At 39.8% G+C, this 19,465-nt stretch overlaps 1 protein-coding gene across 1 annotated transcript in view; it reads left to right on the top strand.

The window, feature by feature from the left end:
• ERBB4 (erb-b2 receptor tyrosine kinase 4) overlaps nt 1-19,465 on the top strand; it is a 416,956-nt gene that overhangs the window by 282,492 nt on the left and 114,999 nt on the right. Inside the window, exons 17-19 of the mRNA XM_075511224.1 lie at nt 5,533-5,665; nt 8,284-8,406; nt 9,556-9,654. Of these exons, the coding sequence (XP_075367339.1) occupies nt 5,533-5,665; nt 8,284-8,406; nt 9,556-9,654 (355 nt within the window). The remainder of the gene's footprint in view (nt 1-5,532; nt 5,666-8,283; nt 8,407-9,555; nt 9,655-19,465) is intronic.

Raw genomic sequence — 19,465 nt, forward strand, 5'->3', positions numbered from 1 at the left:
GAAAAAGCAATTTTGACTACAGATATCTGTTTGTCAGCATTAGCCTGTCCAAAGTGAAAAACTGTTTGATGTTTAACTACAGCTAGTTGACAGTACAATGGAATGCAGTTTGCCCATACCTAGATTAAACGTGGAGGTAGTAATTGTGAGATCAGCTGTGAGTTAAAATTTGTGTTTACGCATGATAAAAACTCCTAATCTGTACATAAATGGTGACATTTGTCAGTGTTCAAACACCCTCAGATTAGGTGGAGAAAGGGGGAAGGGAGCCTTGTTCTTGAAAAAGAAAAATATAAAACAAACCATGTCTTAATAGGAATAACTTTAGATGAATTCTTCCCACCCCTGGGGAGCACCGTTTCATGAACACCAGGCACTCTGGAAGTTGTGGTTGTAGGGCTCTGCCAGGGGAGTGCTGCACAGCAGAGAGAAGCTATTTAAACATACACAAATTTACTTCCCAGTCTGGTTGTTTATCTTGTATATTTTAAATACTCAGATTATCGTTCCAGGATTAGCAGAATTCGTTAGATCTCTAAAAGTGCAGCTTCAAAGTCAGCTGAACTCCCCACTGATGGAAGGGGTGAGGAATGCAGAACATTTGAATCGTCTGTCAGGAAAAAATAATGCCTTGATAATGAAAATTTACAAGAAGCAACTACTTAGCAAATATTCAAGGTTGTAACGAATCCCGTTTGGATATATAGATAAAACTCAAAGGAGGGGAAGGTTGAGGCAGGACTTTAAAGCCCTCTAACAGCTCAGCTTCAAAGCTCTATTTATTTACATATCACATCAGGTGGGTTAATGCCAAAGATAGAAAAACAGGTGTTCTTTCTCAGCTTTACTCCATGGACCACAATTCCGATTCCTTTCCCCCTTCTGCTGCACTCTCCAGTCAAGAGTATGAGACCATGTACTCATCTAAATCAGTAATTAGGCTTCAGTACCTGGTCTCAACGCACTGTGGGAATTGCAGATGTTTTAATGATTTGGAGTGGATGGAATGATGCGAGCCCCCCTTTTAAGCATCCTTGTCCATCTTGGAGTACTAACTTTGAACTTTTGTCTCAATTTTGGTATGTGGGAGTGGGTGTTATATGCTTCTAAGTATGAAAACACAGAACACACCTAAAAAGAAATACATACTATTCATTTCTTCTAGGGGAATACTAAAATCTTACTTTCAGCTTTTAGCCACAGATCCACAGTTTCCAGTTAAAAGGCAGGATGTTTCTTTCATGTGTTGTGATTTTTTTCCCTCCCACTGCCTCCCTTGCTGCCACCTTTTCCAATCATTAATTGGGTATTCTGTCCTCAGCTGAGGGAGGGGTGGGGGATAGCAAATTAATTATAAGGGGTTGAATTATGATTCAGGGCCATATTTCTTGGACTGCTGAGTCTATTTTGATGAGCATAAAAGTCCAGAAACGCCTAGCAGAGATTTTTTTTCACCCTCTGGGGTAGATTTTCAGTGCGTAAAGGAAAGTAGTGGCTATATCAGGAGTTTCCTGTTGGTGGGTTTGTAGTGGAGCTGAAAGAAATGTGAGCTAAGATCGACTTTTGGCTGTCCATTAGTTATGCTGGACAGGCAGGACTGACATGGAACTGCCTCTCTTTGCTTGACTTCAGCCTTTCTGAGCCCTAACAGAGAAATGGGGCCTCCAGGCTTTTAAAAATGACTTAACAAAATAGGGGGTTTTGATAGTGAAATTTTTGTCTCTATGTCAACATTGCTCCTGTTACCTTTCATGGAATTAGTTTTAAGAGGGCAGTAGTCTGAGGTGGGCAAATGTAGCGAATTGCATTCACAAAGGTGGTTGTGGGACAGTAATGTATCAAAAATGTAAGTGGATTAAGCCCTTAATGCCACTAGAGATAAGGAGATTTGTGTGTCCAGCTGTATGTGAAGCTGAACTGTTGGTTAGGCGCATATGCAAAGAAAGGATTGGATTAAAAAAAACAAAATGGGAGAAAGATTTTGTGTCTTTAGCAGCATCTCTAATCAGCGCCACCTTGCAGGGGTCCATGTTAAACAACCTTAACAATTATGGAAAAGAAAGGTAAACAGCATGTTAATGAAATTCACCAGGGTATTAAATATAAGACACTGCAAACATGAAAAGTAGAGAAATGATACAGGAGACTTGAATATGTTAGCAAAATAGATAGAAAAGCAAAATCAGCCTAACAAGCATAAGTAAAAATCACCCAAATGACGTAGGTGACACCCAGAAAACTGGGCTTAGAAAATCATCTACATGTGGTTGGAAACAACAGTGAACTGCACTGATGGTACCAGGAAGCACTGAAGGCAGTGACTTGTCATTTGGTATTGTAGCAAATAAAACACGATTGTTGTCTTTGGGGCTTAGCTCAGTAGCGGAGTGAGGAGAAGCTGTACAGTATACAATCCCATCTGTTTAGGTCTGTGATGTTTGTGTCTGTCATGATTTTTATAGGAGGATAGTGGACTCATGAGTGAAGGAAGCTGATCACTATCTGAGTTCAAAATAGAACTTTTTCTGCATTACAGTTATTTGTTTAGCGTTTAAATATGGGGGGTTTCCCCTCACTTGTTATATTATTCCTCTTATACTCCCTTTTTAAGCTTGCTTAATGGTGTGTTTACATGGTACCTCCTGAAAATTCAGATATAATATGCAATTACAGCATATTTCACATTAATGACTAAATGCTTGTTTGGCAAAGTTTTTGAAAATTATTTGCTTTTCTTCAATTCACTACTAAAAATGATGAGGACTTTCTTTTAAAGTCAATGAAAGTTCACACGATGGATCATAAAGATTAATTTTGAACCCCTGTACTCTGTAACAATAAAAGGGCTGCAAGGAATTTGTAACTTCATTTTATTTTGTTCACTAGTTGTTGTGTCTCCTTTGGAACTGTTTTCCTTATTATGGTCTATCATGTAAATATTGTTTGGACCATTTTTAGTGGCCACAGTACCATAAAACTCTGTTTATTTTAAAATTTATTTTATTATTTAATTTAATTATTTTAATTATCTTATTTTTATTTATTTTGACAGCTGTTATGATAGTTATTAATATGCACTTTAAAGCCGAGAGATCTCCTGCCTGTTTTGTCAGTCTGTGGTTTGGTGGTGTGTATTAAAAATTATATGATTGTTCATACAGCATTAAAAAAAAAAAAATAAATTCCTCTGCTCATTAGTCAGTACTAGCTCCATAGAAGTCTTTTGATGTCCAGTGTTTTTCATAATTGCCTATTAAAGAGTTTCTTACATCAGCATCATGGAAAGCACATGCAAATGAAGAGGAGAATTGTTTTGGATGTATATGCCAGGTCCTTTAATCTGAGCTCTGCACTCAAAATCGGCAGAGTAACCAATGGGATTAGAAAGGGGAATGTGTCTTAAGGACAAACTAGATGAAGGAGGAGTGTCTCTGCCTGAGGAGTAGGTGGTACTGGACTTGTATTTCCCAAACATCATAATTCCATTTCACACCCAGACAACATTCAGCTTCCTTTATTTGCAGGCTTTATGGTTTCCATCATAAAGTCTTTGAACTGTAATAGGCCTTACAGTGTTGTGTAATGTTAATGTGCTTTCCCTGGGCAAACATGGTAGTGGTGCTTTAAACACAGTGCTTTAATAACTAGATGTGGGAGTATGAGGCTTTGTCTCTGTTAACATGAAGTAAGTGACACAATAGGATTGGATCTGGAGGATGAAATAGGTAATGGTCCCAATGTCTAGGCTACGTTTGCTGCAAGGGATTTTTCTGTGGGTTAGCTCTAGTCTGATCCTGTGGACCGTAATGCCAGTTAGAGGTTAGAGCACATTAGGTGCACTCCAGAAATATCTCTTCTGGTTGTATCTTGAAATGAATCCAGGTTGTGTGCTTTGAGACATCTCTGAACCGAACTGGAGTGACAAGGGACAGCTAGGACAGTTTAGAGATGGGCTTCAAAACGGTACTCAGTGGTAATGTAGACACACCTTAATATACCAAACCAGGTTAGATGGCACTGCTTCCCACTGCTCAGCTTTGTGGTAGGACATAAAAGGAAGAATAAAGGGTCAGATAAATCAATTTACTGTTTCTGTGGGAGACTCCTTTAAATTTTCAATAGCTGTGTGGTACATTTTTATTAATAGGCCATAATGTATCTTTCATCGTCATTCAGACATAACTGAGGAAGGCTGTTAAAGCATAGCTGTGATATTTCCACAATCTTGACAATAGTTAACCTATTTCCTGTAGTTATCAGGCAGCGGTTTCGGAACCATTTATACTCTGCAGTTGTCATGCTGTCTCTTTTTACCCATCTTTTCTGCTACTGTCCAGCCATTGTTGGAGGGATGTTAAATGCTGTGAGTGTGTTTATGCTAGTGAGTTGTTGGTATTCTGTGAAAACGCCTAATTGAAGGTTTTGGTTTGGAGGCTGCTACCCACCCTTTAGAGATGGAGCAGGGGGAGAGAGAAAAAACTGAGTCAGAGTACCTATCACTTTGACTTTTTCTTCAGAGGGAGCCTGCTTCTCTCCACTGACTCCGTAGGCGATCTCCAAATGTGGGCACCTAAGTCAGACAGAGTGACTGAGACAGTCTTTTTGTTTTGTGCTTGTGTAGTGTCTACCGCGATGCCAGCCTATTATATCTTATCACTACGGAAAAACAAACTAGTAATTCTAGGTTATGCTGCTCAAGATCCTGGAAAGCTGAAAGGAGTTATAGGAGTAGTGGGGGCACAACAGGTCTTGTGCAAAAACTGAGCCTTGCTTGGCATTGTTCACAGAAGTGTTTTGGTTCCAACATACCAGTCTTTTGGTCTGGGATTTGGCTGTGTTGAAAAGCCAAAGCAAAACCAGATGGGTGCAACCATAACGCCTGACCAAAATGTTTGTGTGTGATAGTAATGAACCAGGAGTTCCAAGAGGGTGCGTGGTTCTAGTTATGGATTGTGTTGTTCATATATAAATATCTTCCACTTGAGGAAGGTGCACGAGTATGATGCCTCCAGATTTGTGTATGAAACGCGATGTTTGAAGTTGCCTCTCGCTTCCTCCATATCGTATTGGCACATCGATATTCCTCCATATCGAAGGCACATCGTATTGGTAGCTTGGGAATTTTTCATTAGTTTGTTTTCCCCTAAATGCACAAGCCCATGAGTTAACCTAGGTGGAGCCAAAGAGTAAGCATAGTTAAAGCTCTTGCAGGAAAACTGCAGATACCTGTATCCTCATTTTGCCATTGCAGATTTGCGTTTGCCATTAAAGTGCATGTTGTATCTCCTTGTCCACACAACTCCTTCACATGTGCATGGCGGTTTGAAAAAAGTAGAATTGGTATATTGGTTAAAAACAAGAAAAGTCATACCATATGTTAATGTGTTTCCCCTGACTTCCCATTTGGAATGACTTAGAAATTCTGGTCATAAGACAGTTAATAAGCTTTCCACGTGATTGTGTTTTATGTACCCAACCAGTCTTTGGTTTCTTGCTCTACCTAAAAATAAAGTCTCTGATTCTGATTGCTAGAACCCCTCTGATTGCTGCGGGAGTTATTGGTGGCCTCTTCATCATCGTCATTGTGGGCCTGACATTTGCCGTGTACGTTCGGCGCAAAAGCATTAAAAAGAAGAGAGCATTGCGAAGGTTCCTGGAGACTGAGGTGAGAGTGTGCTTCTCAGAATATTTGAAAAGATATGCAGTGCTCTTCTGCTGTTATATTAAAGATGTTCAGGTCTTCAGTCCAGTTACCAGAGAGGTCTATAGAAATCCTTTTGCTCACTGCAGCAGGACTGAGCTGATGGAATGAATGAAGCTATTTCAAGATACTAGTTTTCTGTACATACATACATTCATGGTTTTTGAAGACCAAAAAAGATCTATACCATCACGAAGTTGTGTTCCACCAGATTTTTGAACTCCCATCCTGCTCTCAGCTGAACCTCTATCCCAGTTCATCAGTACATTTAGCAGCTCTCATGCTTAAACATTACAAGTTTTCATCCAGTGCATACTGAGGTCAACTTTTAAAACTGAAGTAAGTTTAGCAAGCTCTGATGCAAACTTAAGCTCATCAGGAATGCTTAAATGCAGAGAGTGTCACTTACTGTTCTTCCCAGTGCCTGTATTGCCTTTGTGGTCCAGAATTTGTCAAAGTCTGTAGTCATGATCAGTAATAATGATGTATTTTATTAAGCCAAGATACTTCCCAGAGCTTAACCAAATGAGGTTCACAGTTCTACTGGCAAAAATATGTGGTAGAGCTATACGACGGAGTGCTGTGCCCACTCTGTCCTGCTCTTTGAAATACCAGTAGTGGATGGGGCAATCTAGGAAGTATATTTAAACATAACATTAAATCTTTATCTGCCAGCTACAGCAAAGGCGATTACTACCATTTCCTCAGTCCTATGCTTGAGACACTTTGCAAGTGATGATATTTTTAAATGAGGGTCCCCCTTGTAAAATAATAAAGCTTGGGAATATTGTTAGCTAGCGATTCTTCAACAATGCTGTTTTCTGTTCTGTTCCAAGGGTCCTGCTCCCACTCATCTCCACTGTAGAGCCTGGGAGCAAATGATACATGCATCCCCAATCTGTTTGCCTAAGTATCTTTATGCTTGGCTAGAATTTGTGTTACTTCTTAAATACTGTTCAGTTGTATAGAAAGCTTGACAACACTCAGTGCCTTTAGATAGGTAAATCTTGCCATTGTATCAGCCCCTACTTAAGCATAAATTATTTTAAGCAGGTAGTTTTCATTGGGTTTGGGAAGTATTGGCTTTAAAGTCCAGCTCTCATTCTCCATTTGGTCAGATAGAAGCTGTGGCTGACAGCAGTTCCTGAGGGACCAAGGTCACCTACTGAACATGTGGGGAAGCTGTTGTCTTGGCTTAGGTACTGAAGATTAAATCAGGAGCAACCTGAGATAAACACACAAGTGATATAGCTTCAGCTAAAGTCTCTGTTTTTAGCAGGAGGCTGTAACGGACTTATTCTTTCTGTAGGATCATTCTTAGTAAAACTCTACAAGCATTTTTTTATATGCCCACAACACTTCTCCATGCCATACCTGTGTTGGTGGACAGAAGCTGTTTTCACCCTTCACAAACTGAAAATACAGAAGTGTACCGCCAGTCTGTCTACTTTTCTTTTACAGTAAACCTTCTATCTTTCACCATGTAAGTACTGGACATCTAAAGTAGGAAGGAGAAATCACTCCAAAAAAAGTACAGCTCACAAAATATTTCTGTGATAACCTGACTTGTTGCTGTTTGGTTTTGTTATGTTTTCTTACTCCCAATAATTTCCAGATACTGGTATTTTTTACCTGGACCAAAGTAGTCTGGTCAACTAATTAAGTAGTTCATGATGGCTTAAAGAGCCATAGAAGTAGTCCGCAAACTGCAGAGCATCATGCATTTAGCCTTCTAAACAGACAACTTTGAAATACTGCAGTGGTTTCAAACCAATTTGAGTAGGAGTAGCCCTGAATTATTTTACTCATCCTGTAAAGGAACAGACTATTTTTCATTGTTTAGAGCATTGCCCTTTTCATGTATTTTTAATTTATTTTTAAAGAAGCCTTGTTTTTTCTGGCAGAGATGGTATAACGTTGAGCTCTGAGAGCATTTTTAACTGAATGTGCTATTGTGGCTCATTTACAAAGTTTCTTGGGACATCTTGAGCAAACTGTTTAATTGTGCCTTTTTTGCAGTAAATTAGTGGCTGTTATAAATTAGTGGTCTGCTATAAGATGTTTTCTCCTTAAAGCTGTCCTCCTGTGTGGTATAACAGAAGTTCAGAAAAGTAATCCCTTCCCCAAAACAGAGTGAGAACGTGATGAGCCATTAAGTCAGGGCTATTAAAAAGAAATATTGCCAACTTAAAAGGCACTAAAATGGGCAAAAGTAGAACGTGGTACACTGATAATAAATGCTGTATTTCTGTCATGTAGAAAATATTTATACTGCCTCCATTAGCAAAAGTCCTTGGGTGTGTTATTGTGACACCGATTCAATTTCCAGTTCATAATTCCATCATGCAATTCCTGGTGGAAATGACTACCTGTTGAGTGAGGATTTTCTTTATTAGATCTCTTGGTTTCTTAGTATTGCTCTTTTGCTTTTGAAGGTGAGAAATCCCTCCACAAGTTGGCAGGTCAATAGACCCCACCACTGTCTTATTCTAGTATTTAGTTGGATTGGTTGTTTTCAGTATAAAGTTCTGACGGGTCTTCACATTTTCAAATATTTAAGACTGTTGGATTTTCCTTCATAGCTTGTGGAACCCTTGACTCCAAGCGGCACAGCACCCAACCAAGCACAGCTTCGTATCCTGAAGGAAACTGAACTGAAAAGAGTCAAAGTTCTTGGTTCTGGAGCCTTTGGAACTGTATACAAGGTAAGAGTCTTCAATACACAGCAGTGAGTTCCCTCATTTAACTTTTGAACAGTCAAGTTCTGCATTGCAGCAAAGCATCCCATACCGTGGATGGGTTCATGAGCCCTACGTGTCTGGGAAACTCAGAGGATAGTGGAATTTTGTGGGAGGAGCACACCTTCAGGTTCAAACATTAACTTCTGTTTTGATCAGACATACAGATATTATTTCTTGGTGAGAAAAGGAGTGTCGGCCACAAGCATCCTTACACACAAGAGCACTACTCAAGCTGGGCTATCTTGGTATTAAAATGCAGTATCAAAGTTTGTCATTCTGTTTTTACATATTGGCTTTACAATACACTTTTGGAAAGCTAGATAAACTTTGTCTCTCATTTCGCAAGTGTCACATGGGTCTTGTAATAGTAATCATGCCTTGTAAAACAATATTGTCATTAGCTAAACCGTAATACTTTTTGTTTCTTCTGTTTACGTAGAAAAGATGAGTTATGTCAATGCACCCTTTAACAACCAGGATGTAAAAGCAGAACCCACAAGGAAAAAAATACTTCAGTTAAAGATTTTTTTTCTTAAGATCTGTTGGTCATGTACAAATCTCAAAGGCATGAAGTAGGTCTTAATGAGCAAGTCAAACCAATCTCCCAACCCTTTGGGAGCAACACAAACCTGCCAAATTGAGGCGGTAGGTCAGAGCAGTGGAGGAGGGATAGATACCACATCTGTCTTCAAACTGGGGAGGAAATGGAGGAAGTACAGACCAGGTCACGACAGCTACAAGGTCATGGGAATACATTTTTGAATAATCAGTTTGAATATACTTAGACAATAATTACGTGGTAGAGATGGCTACCATGAGGTTGCCAAGAACACAGCAATAGTCAAGAAGGATGGAAAAGTAGCCCACGAGACACACAGTTTGTGAATTTTAAATTTAAACTTTACTTCTTAGCCATCTCAGCTTTTAATTCTGAGATATCAATTAGGAAGTAGTTTTGTGGAATTTTTATGATTTTATAACTTTGTGTATTCTCAGTTCTGAGGTTCGTAACTGAACTGCATAATGTGACAAAAATGCATTAAGAAGAACTGTAACTCTGAATGAAGTTTCTATGATTGTTGTTGTATGTCACTTTTTTTTTTTCCTTTCTAGGGCATTTGGGTCCCCGAGGGAGAAACTGTAAAGATTCCTGTGGCCATTAAGATCCTTAATGAGACCACTGGTCCGAAAGCCAATGTGGAGTTTATGGATGTAAGTAAGAGATGATCAGTGTCTCTGAGTCTTGGAGGGGGGTGTCTTTCTGTAGTCCACAGAGATTGTAAAGAGGAATTTCTGCCAGTTTTCTTTCCTTATATTTAAATAGTAGAAGGAGGCTTGTACACAGGACTGATATTGTGCTGATGTTCAGCAAGTGCTACAATATGATGTCTCTAGAAAAACTAAGCTGCTGAGATTTTGGGTGTAGGCCATTTCCCTCCTTCCCTTAGTCTTTGACAAGCTGTCTCAGTGTTAATGCATATCTATAGCATTCTCTATTGCAGCAATGTTCAAACAAACAAAACGAACCAACCAAACAAAACCAGACAAGGTTACACCTCAGCTGCGAGTAGGTCAGTGCTGCTTCTCTGAAGCTGTAGAGCTAGGCAGATCTGTATGAAGCAGTGCTCTGCCCTGTTTAGTTTATTGCATGTAGATCATACCATTCCAGAACCATAAGTACCTGCGCTACCAAGGTAACGTCAGTGCCATCATAATGAAGGGCTGGGTTTTTTGCTGTGCCAATATCCTGGACCCTAAGATGCCTGGAGTTTTCTTATGAATGGTCTTCCCATCAGTGGAAGGCTGAAATTTCTCTGTCTCATATGCTGGATACTTTACCTTTCCATTGCAGAGAAGCTAGAGACAAGAGAGAGGAGTTGCAGCGGAGCATCTTGCCATGTATGCAAGTCTCCACTGGTGCAGAACTTGCAGGAACATAAAATTAGCCTCAGCTCTCCTCTGCTTCAGTGTTCCTGAGAACTAAGCACTGAGAGTCTGGGAGCTGGCAGCAGCAGCAAGCATAACAGGGAGGGGAAAGAAAAGTCAAGTATGCTAGATTTTAAAAGCCCTTTTGCTTTACCTGCGAAATATTGTTAATAAGAGGTCAAGATAATTTTCATGAATGTTCTACGTTCACAGAGACTATGCACTCCGTGTCAAGATCAAGCCTCACTGATGCTGTGAAGGTGTATGTCCTATTCAGTAACAATTTTTTGACAAATGATAGAAATTTGCACTTTCTTGTAAATCCCTCTCGTGAACTTGAACATTACATTGGACTTTTAAGTCTTGAAGATCTGTTCAGTGTATAGACTTAATTTGGTTAGCATTAATGAGACTGTAAACCACAAGTTGAATGTACTCTGTTATATAGTCTATTCTTCCATCTAGAAATGCATAGAAATGTACAGTTATGGATTTAGCTGTTTCAGACAAATTATCACATGTGAGTTCTTAGGCAATTGAATGAAGGTTGTATAGATGAAGGGACTTCCTGTGCTTTTTACAGAGCACTGCACATTTATGTTGACGGCCACATTTACGTTGACGGCATTCAGTAATCATTGTGCACAAATTAAAAAAAAAAAAAAAGGCCATTTTGGCCCTGTTCAAAAGGAATGAATTGCACTAAAGGGATAAAGAGTGTTAGGTATTTGCTTAATGGACAAAATAATGGTCAAGAGTATTGTTAATGGTAGAGCTCCAGAAAGAGGAGAGCTGGTATTCAGCACCCTTTGAAGTGAACGCGCAGGGAGTGCAAGGCCGCTGAATGCGACCTGCGCTCCATGTCTGGTGCTGGCAGTCAGTGATGTAGATTCCAGTCTCAAGATGAGGGAATTGTTGTCACTGTATGAAAGTCAGTGGGACTGAGCAACTTGCACCAGCTGAGGATCTGACCCTTTATCGGATAGAGAAATAATAGTAGTATCTCCTCCTTTGATACTGATTAACCTTGAAGTGCTCTACAAAGAAAACATAAGGTCATTGTTAAAAGACAAAGTTACTTGTCTGAGGTTTCATAGCTCAGCATGATCAGCTGACTTAATTCGCTGGACCGCATTTCCCTCTAGTGTATGCATTGTAACATCTGATAAATGGCTCAGAAATTATGAAGGTTTTTTGGAAACTCTAGAGATTTTAACTATGTAAGGTACAGCCACACTAGGAAAGGTTTCTCTTTAAAATAACAGTTTCTCATGAGTCTCTGACCCAATGATAACAAGGTGAGAGAAAAGTGAAGGTTATTTTTAGTCCTAGACGTTAATAATAACCTAACGGTTATTTTTGATCATACTAAAAAAGAATTGGACTTCATCATTAGTTGATATGTGACAATAAGGAGAAATAAGATGTTTTGTATCAATGCTGCATTTGATATATGAACAGTGATCTGTAACATCCTTTGCTGTACTGCATTGATGAAGAAGATGATTTAATTTCATTGTTTTGAAATAACTGCTCATGCAGTACAGGTGTTCCTGCCATTCTCGCCTCCTAACCCAGTCATTTATTTCCTGAAACAAGCCACATTTTTAAGAGAATGACCCTAGGTATTGTTTATGGTTTTAATGTGACTGCTCCTCTCTGTCCCAGAAAGGACATAGTTTTAAACTTCTTAAAATTTTAAGCTATTATGAGGACATAACTTAAATATCTCTCATTGAAGAATAAGTTATCATAGAAAAATGTGTTTTACTCATTCTCACTCCAAGGCTTTGGTCAGTATAACTGTCCTGATAAAACTTGATACTGTTTACTGGTGTTATTTTATGAGGAGAACTTAACTGTACATATGAAAGTAAAATGCATCAGTTGTGATTTCAGTAACGAGATTTATGAATAGTTGTTGGTTAAAAGCAGTTGTATCAGGTTTTTTTAAAGGTATATGGGTGGCTAAGTGCCACTATGAACATACTGGGGGTTAACTCTTTCTTATTTAAGTGTCTGACATGTTGGTTATGAATGGGAAGAGGAGGTTAGTGGGAAGGAGGTGTCATTATGAGAGTCACACCCTTGACTTTTTTTTTGTACTTGTCAAGTACAGGTGTGCTTTTGTCAGCAATTACTTCTTACTCAATTGTGTATGTCCTTGTAGTTGCAAGTAAAACTTAGCATTCCTTTTAGAGAGGCTCTGGAAAATGTAAAGCCTCTTGTAAATAGCGGCTTGTGTACAGAGAGAGTACTTGGAACACTTCAGTGTCTACAGAAATAGCTGGTATAGATGTTAGTGGCATTGTCCATAGGCTCTGGTTAAAACTTCTGATGTTGGCAGAATGTAAGTGTAAAAGTGCTCTGCAAACTCCTGAAATTCTGCTAAATGTTATGCTAAAAGAGTAAAGAACAACAATTTGGCTACTGGGCTGTCATTTCAGCACCTTGCACACCCACTAATGGATCTATAATGACTATAATGATATAATGCATGATGTTAGCACCTGCTATGGCCAAACACCTCCCACCCTCCTCCCATCAGGAGATGATGAATTGGCCATCATCAAAAAGTACATCCCCTATTTAGAGTTTTTCTTCGGGGAGTTGCAGCAGAGTCTATTTTCTAGGCTTTCTCCGCGCATTCCTAGCTAGCTCTTTTTCTTTTACTCTGCTCCCTGGTTTCTTACATAGTTTTTATCACTGCAGTAGTCTGTGTCTGTTACAACAGTGCAAGCCAAAATCTACTAAGTAACCCATACCACCTTGTCCAGGGCAGAAGCAGAATGTACGTGTGGACTTCTGTGGATTTGGTTTTTACCCTGCAGAGGTTGTTGCTACTGTTTGTAAAATGTAGGTTTCCCTTTTTTCCACTTATTTCTGAATAGGTATTAGCTCTGGAATAATTTCACACTCTAAAGAATTTCCCCTCAGGTGTTGAAACAGTTAGGTACTTAAGTTGGGGGGCGTAGTTTCTCCTTCCTGCTTGGCTGGTCACACTTCATCGTCCCCAGAAGGGTGCTAGAATTTGAATTCAGAGTGCAGGCGTTCTTGCTACTGGTCTGCCTGCAAGCGTGTCTGGGAGGGGAGTGACCAGCGGACACAGAGGGTATCAGGAGGGAAGGACGTCCTGCTCCTCACCCTAAGGCTGGTAACAGAATATATGAGGGTTCTGAGTTTTAGGGAGGGAAGAGAGGCTTGTTGTGAGGAAAAAAGGCAAATACGTAGCTAAGAGGCTACTTGATAGTAGAACAAGGACTTCTAATTTCACTTGTGAAAACAATTTCCCATCCTCAGCCTCAAATTATTTGACTGTTACGATTGATAAGTCAAGTACCCATTGGCCTGATCAGCTGGTTTAAAACAGATGTTCAACTGATAATGTAATACATTCCAAAATCATGCTGCAGTTGGAAAGCGTAGCAAACCATCTTTGAAGCTAAAAAACCTATATTTTTAAACTAACGTGTCATGGCGAAACAGACAATTGATGAGGGCCTTTCCTCTCTAGCCCTCTAAGCTTGGTGTTTCCAGGAAGTAATCCTGTGAGCTGTGATTCTGTCCAGGGTTTTGATCCACTTACAAGTTTAATCTATCCTCTCTGAACTTAAATGCTCCATTATCTGTTAGAAAATAATTAGAGGCTGCAAGCACAAGTCTGCGTACACAGAGTTCCTTGGGAGTCCCTGAGCTCATTGAGATGAAGACAGTTTGACTGATGGTGGTCAGCTGATATTGGGCCAGAAGCTAATAATAGAAGGCAGTGCTGCTTAGCTAGGTGAGAAAGTTAACTTGGGAAAAATTAAACTGAAGGGTTTGGGATTTATGGTTGGAAATAAATTTCCCATTCTCATTTGTTTCCTGGTAAGAGAGCTTCAGAGGCAGTTGCTTTCTTTTATGGTTTTATAATTAAGATCTAGGGGGCTTCTTGACTTCGCCTGGACTTCCTGTAGTTCCCTGCTGTCTCTAGGAGAAGCGTTCAGTGTGCAGGAGAGCATTTGTCAAGCAAAGTGTAAAGGTAATAAGTGACAATGACCTCCACCAGGCATGCAGCAAACAAATTAAAGCTGTGTATAGGGGGCTGATACCCGCATCTTTTATTTATGTCTGGCCTAATTAGCCAAATTAATAAAGCAGTCAGTTGTTTTTGTACTGCAAAAAGAAGAGAGAAACAGCTTTTCCTAAATTGTAAGCCTGTCTTACAATAAAGACGAGTCCTCAAGATGTATCAAACTTCCCTTTGGTTCAGAGGTTTCAAGAGGAAAAAAATCATGTAGCTGACTAGCAAAAGAGAATTTTGTCTCCTGTTCAGCTGAAAACCCGCAGAGATCTGAATAGGGTCTAGATGCTTTCTTTGTTTCTTCAGATATGTCTAGATGCCATTGTGGAAAGTACACTGGAGATAGAGCTAGCTAGTCAGGTGGGGAAGGTGAGAGAAGACTTACCTTTTCTTCGTTTCCACTGTGGGCGTTAGACATAGGAAGGTTCTAAGCTGAAGCTTTTGGGTTCCTTCCCTGGCCCACGGCAGCTTTCATAGAGCCCTTGGGGCTCCCTGTGGACACACTCTGTGATGTACAGTTTCTCAGTTGACACAGATGCATGTACACTGAGTCTCCTTGTAAGATCCTGCCTTATACGACTATGCAGGTGACTGGAGAAATGTTTTTGTCTGTCCCTTGAATTATTTTTAACTCCTTATATACATCTCATGCTACCTAGCCAAGCATTTGACCCAGGTCTTCCAACAGTCCATGTAGATGCTTCTGAAGGTCTGAAAAGACATTACTACCAACAGTAGTTGGATAGTACATCCAGGTACGCCACAGTCATTCCACTGACTGCACGGCTGCTTGGGAAATACAACCGAGTTAATCTTGAACCTCAGTTTAAAGGGCAGCTTTAGGATCAAATGAAATCCTTTATGGCAGCAGTGAGGCATTTTTCCTTATCCTTGCCTGCTGTCAGTTATGTAAACATCCTCCTTTCCAACTGGCATAAGGGGTCTCTGTAAGAATAGCTGATAATGAACAGCAGCGTGGCTGTGCTGCCTGGCAGTGTGCTTCAGCTGCGATTCACACAGGTTTTCACTCCATCATGTTAAGTTGCTGGGGGTGGGGGGCAAGGGGTGACCTAACTCATCTGATTGTAGACTCCTTTTTGTGCAGTCTCCCCTCTTCCTCCCACTTATGCACACTGTAAGTATAGCCACTTAGGAGGGGGAACTGTTTGCCTGTCAGTTCCAGGCACAGAAGCTCACTGTGATTGCAATTACAATTTCCAGCTTGTCCAGAGGTGCCAGAAATCAAGTCGTCCTTGAGAACTCTGCATACCATGCACAAGCCCCGAGAGTGATCAGCCTCTACAGAAGCTGGAAATCTGATCACTCCTGAAGGTTAACTGCTTTAAGTCATCTGAAGATTAACTGTTGCAAGGCCACATTTCTGTTATTTCCATCTTGAGTAATAATTTTCTCTTTAAATGTTTACTTACTCCAGTAATTTTTCCTTCCACAGTATGCGAGGGCAAGATGTGCGTGTATGTGCAGGGAGTGTTAATTTTCCATATGCAAGAGCATGTGGCTGTACGGAGAAAGTATATACAAAGAAAGGATGAAGTACGAGCACAGACAGACAAGCCAGGCTGTTTGGAAACAGTTCTGCTGGTATAACATTCGAACTGGAAGATACAGTGAGGGAAAGAGAATTTGCCTGCTACTGGTGGTGAGGGACATCTGAGCCTTGTTGAAATCAATGGGAGCTGTGAACTTGCCAGTGAATTCAGCAGGGCCAGGACTTCACCTCTGGAGTCATCTTTCCAAGAAGCCTGCCACAGGTTTAAGGGAGAATCACATGCTTTAGCGACTGATGTTACGAGTTATTCCTAAATGAGTTAGGAAGTATATTCAGAAGCTTTTTGTTGATGGCAATGGCAGAACTCCTTATTTAAAATTAATGCTGCATTGTGACTTGGAAACCCTGCATAAGGTGGGTAAATCTGTGAGTGGGGAGAAGATCAGGAGGGAGTGTTAGTTTATTCACTGGGAAACACAACTTTGGATTAATTGAAACTATTAAAAATTCTAATCAAATTCAAGAAGTAGTTTTGACTGTAAAGACGGTGTGTGTCAAGGAAGCATTTTGAACTGCTTGTATTATGATTTCTTTTTAAAGGTATGAGGTACACCAATAGCATGGTTGATACTTGTTGCTTTGGAGTGTACGGTTGAGCTTGGTTGCTGAAACATGAAGTCAGTTGTTTGCTTAACTGTATGTGTTATTGTTGTGAACGTCAGGATCCCATAGTTGCCACGATTTTATCAAGACACAGTAGGAGAGCACTTTTTCAAAAAAGTGTTTAGAAATTGAACAGGCAAAGGATGGGAATATTAAAAAAAAAAAAAAAAGGCAGAGAGGTGGTGCTATGAGTATCAAAAGTGGTACACAATAGTTTAATTAGGAGACTTAATCAGAAGCTCTTGGGATTTGTATTTCCATGATGAGTTTTCTGTTTCTTACCGTTCTGTGGGTCTCTAGTTCTTGGCATTGCGCTGTATGTTGCCACCCTTTACTATATGTTAGATCTGGACCTGAGCCAGAATGCTCTCCTCCAGCTTCATATTTTCCCAGGACTTATGTAATTGCTATCTGGATGTGGGCCTTTAGGAGAGCAATCTTAACGCACTTTAGTAAAAATTCCTACTGGATACTGTAAGGCCATGAATTTTGGGGACTCACCTCCCAACATGACAGTGCCTGCAGGTGCTAGTCTTTTCATCTGCACAACCAGTGGATGGTGTGATTAAGGCAGAGGGGAAGATGATGCCCATCTAGGAACAGATCTTGCTGGAGTGGTAGGGTATAGCTGATAGACTTGTAATTACACACATGAGAAACAGCCTTCCTTAAACATCAGCAAAGTGACTGGGAACACTGGAATTCTTTGCAGAGTCTTTCTGACATTCCAGTGTAAAGTGCAGAAATAAAACTGACAAAACTTGGTAAAATGGAAGCTAAGATTATTGAATAACGCTTGATATGTTATGAGAAGAAGCTGACACGGATATCCAGTTTTAAAGCAGACCTTGGCACCAAGAACTGGGCAACTACTGCTGATTTGCCACTAAAAGAAAATGAAAGCCTGTATTTAAGAAACTTCTTATTGCTTTGCATTTTTTCTTTGTGCCTCCAGCTCACATTAGCAATACAAAATGGGCACACGTTAATGTTTAAGTTCCTAAAGGGCAATGCGTAATGCCAGAACGTTGCCACACTGATTAAAAAAATGCACATTTTTATGGGACCTCTGTTAATAAAAAAGAGGTACTGTTTCCACAGGCTTAACTGTAATGCTTCCCAAACAAGCCATCACTAGTTCAAGGTTAACAGTGAATCCAGTGAGGTTTGAGGGAAAGCCTGAAGAAGAAATGTCTTGATATTTAAGTCGGAGGAGCTGGCTGTAAAACTCTATGTATATGCTGGCTAATCGTTTTTGAAGTACACTTGTCTGTGATATAGTTCAGTGCCAGATGGGTAGGCTATTACATATCAGATTTTTCATGAAAGCAGGCTGATGGGGCTGTGTGTGAGCTCCAGCACGTGCTGCAACTCAGAGATCAGCAACAATGCAGACAGTGAGCAAGGGCAAAGGGCCCTGGAGGATCAATGCATTACATTTTTCATACTGGTTTTTATACTGCCAAAGTGCCAAGACAACTTAAAGTTAAGGGAGAACAAGGGTTTTTGTGTTGTTTTGAGGAAAAAAAAAGTCCAAAATCTTTTTATACATACAAATACTTGCACTGTGTCCATTTTTTATAGAAATTTAAGGGTACAGAAGTGCAGGCTTATAGGAGCTGAACTTGAAGTATCGCTGTCAAAATAGGTTTCGTCTTCAAGTCTTCTGAGAAACTGTAGTTTGGAATACTTCTCCCTTAGTGCTTTGTTGCAGATAACCCTTCAAAAATTAAGTGTATTCCATGTCTCAGTGCTGATCCGGTCACCTCTAATAGATCAGCAACTGTCATAGAGTTACAAAAATGATATAATTAACATCTGTTCACATTAATATTCTACATATTATTTACAAGTGATAGTCAACTGTCCCTATCGCTGCTTGTCACATAGTTGTAATGGAAGAAATAAGACAGGGAAATCTGGTACATGACTGGCTTGCTGATAATCTTTGTAATATTCTGCCAATACCTTTTAGACTTCAGTGCAATAACTAGGATAAACAGAGAGAGAGCTGAGGTCACAATGTGGCTGGCAGTCCCCACGGGGCAGTAATTGCTGGTTTGAAATGCTTGGTCCTTCAATACTGAAACTGTATGTCCACAAATAAACAAGATTTTGCAGAGCAATATTTTCCGTATTAACTTTGGTGTTGCTTTCCATTGTAATATTCGGCATCTCTTGGACCTATTACGATTAGAAAACCTTTGTGCTGTGAAAACACGGTGAGCTTGTCCCTGCCCTGAGAGGCTTTCAATCAAGATAAGCGCAACAGATAAAGGGTAGGGGAATGATTATTATACCCATTTAGAGATGGGACGCTGTTAATTGCAACACAGATCTCATAACCTCTAAGCATATTATTTAGTGCTTTTTTAAATTACTTTTTATTTTTAATTATGTTTGGGTTTTAAATTGGCTTGGAATGTTTACTTAGAAAAGCAGATACTATATGAGGTTTGTTTTCAGACAAAGCTGTTTTATCTAATTAGCCACTGAGAATGTGTCTAAAATGTTCTTTCCAAACATCTCTTGTTATCAGTCAGTGCTTGCCCCCAAGTCAGGTATTTTAAAGAAGCTGAATGACACTTGATATAAGGTAAATTGTGTATTAGCAACAGAAGAGAGAGAATAGGTATTCTTACCTCTTAGTTACTTACAACGTGATGGCAATTGTATCCTGAAGGTTTCTGCTTTATATAGAATATCAGGTTTTTAATTGCATAGACAAATACATGTTGTACAAAATACAAGTAAATAGGTTTCAGATAGACCAGGGCCTGTTGTAACGCGAATGCTTTACATGACAAATGATATAAAAATGTTTAAGAAAACACAGTTACGTAGATTTTTGAGCAGTGTTG

The sequence above is a fragment of the Mycteria americana genome, chromosome 9 (assembly GCF_035582795.1).
Source record: "Mycteria americana isolate JAX WOST 10 ecotype Jacksonville Zoo and Gardens chromosome 9, USCA_MyAme_1.0, whole genome shotgun sequence".
In the NCBI taxonomy this organism is placed as follows: Eukaryota; Metazoa; Chordata; class Aves; order Ciconiiformes; family Ciconiidae; genus Mycteria; species Mycteria americana.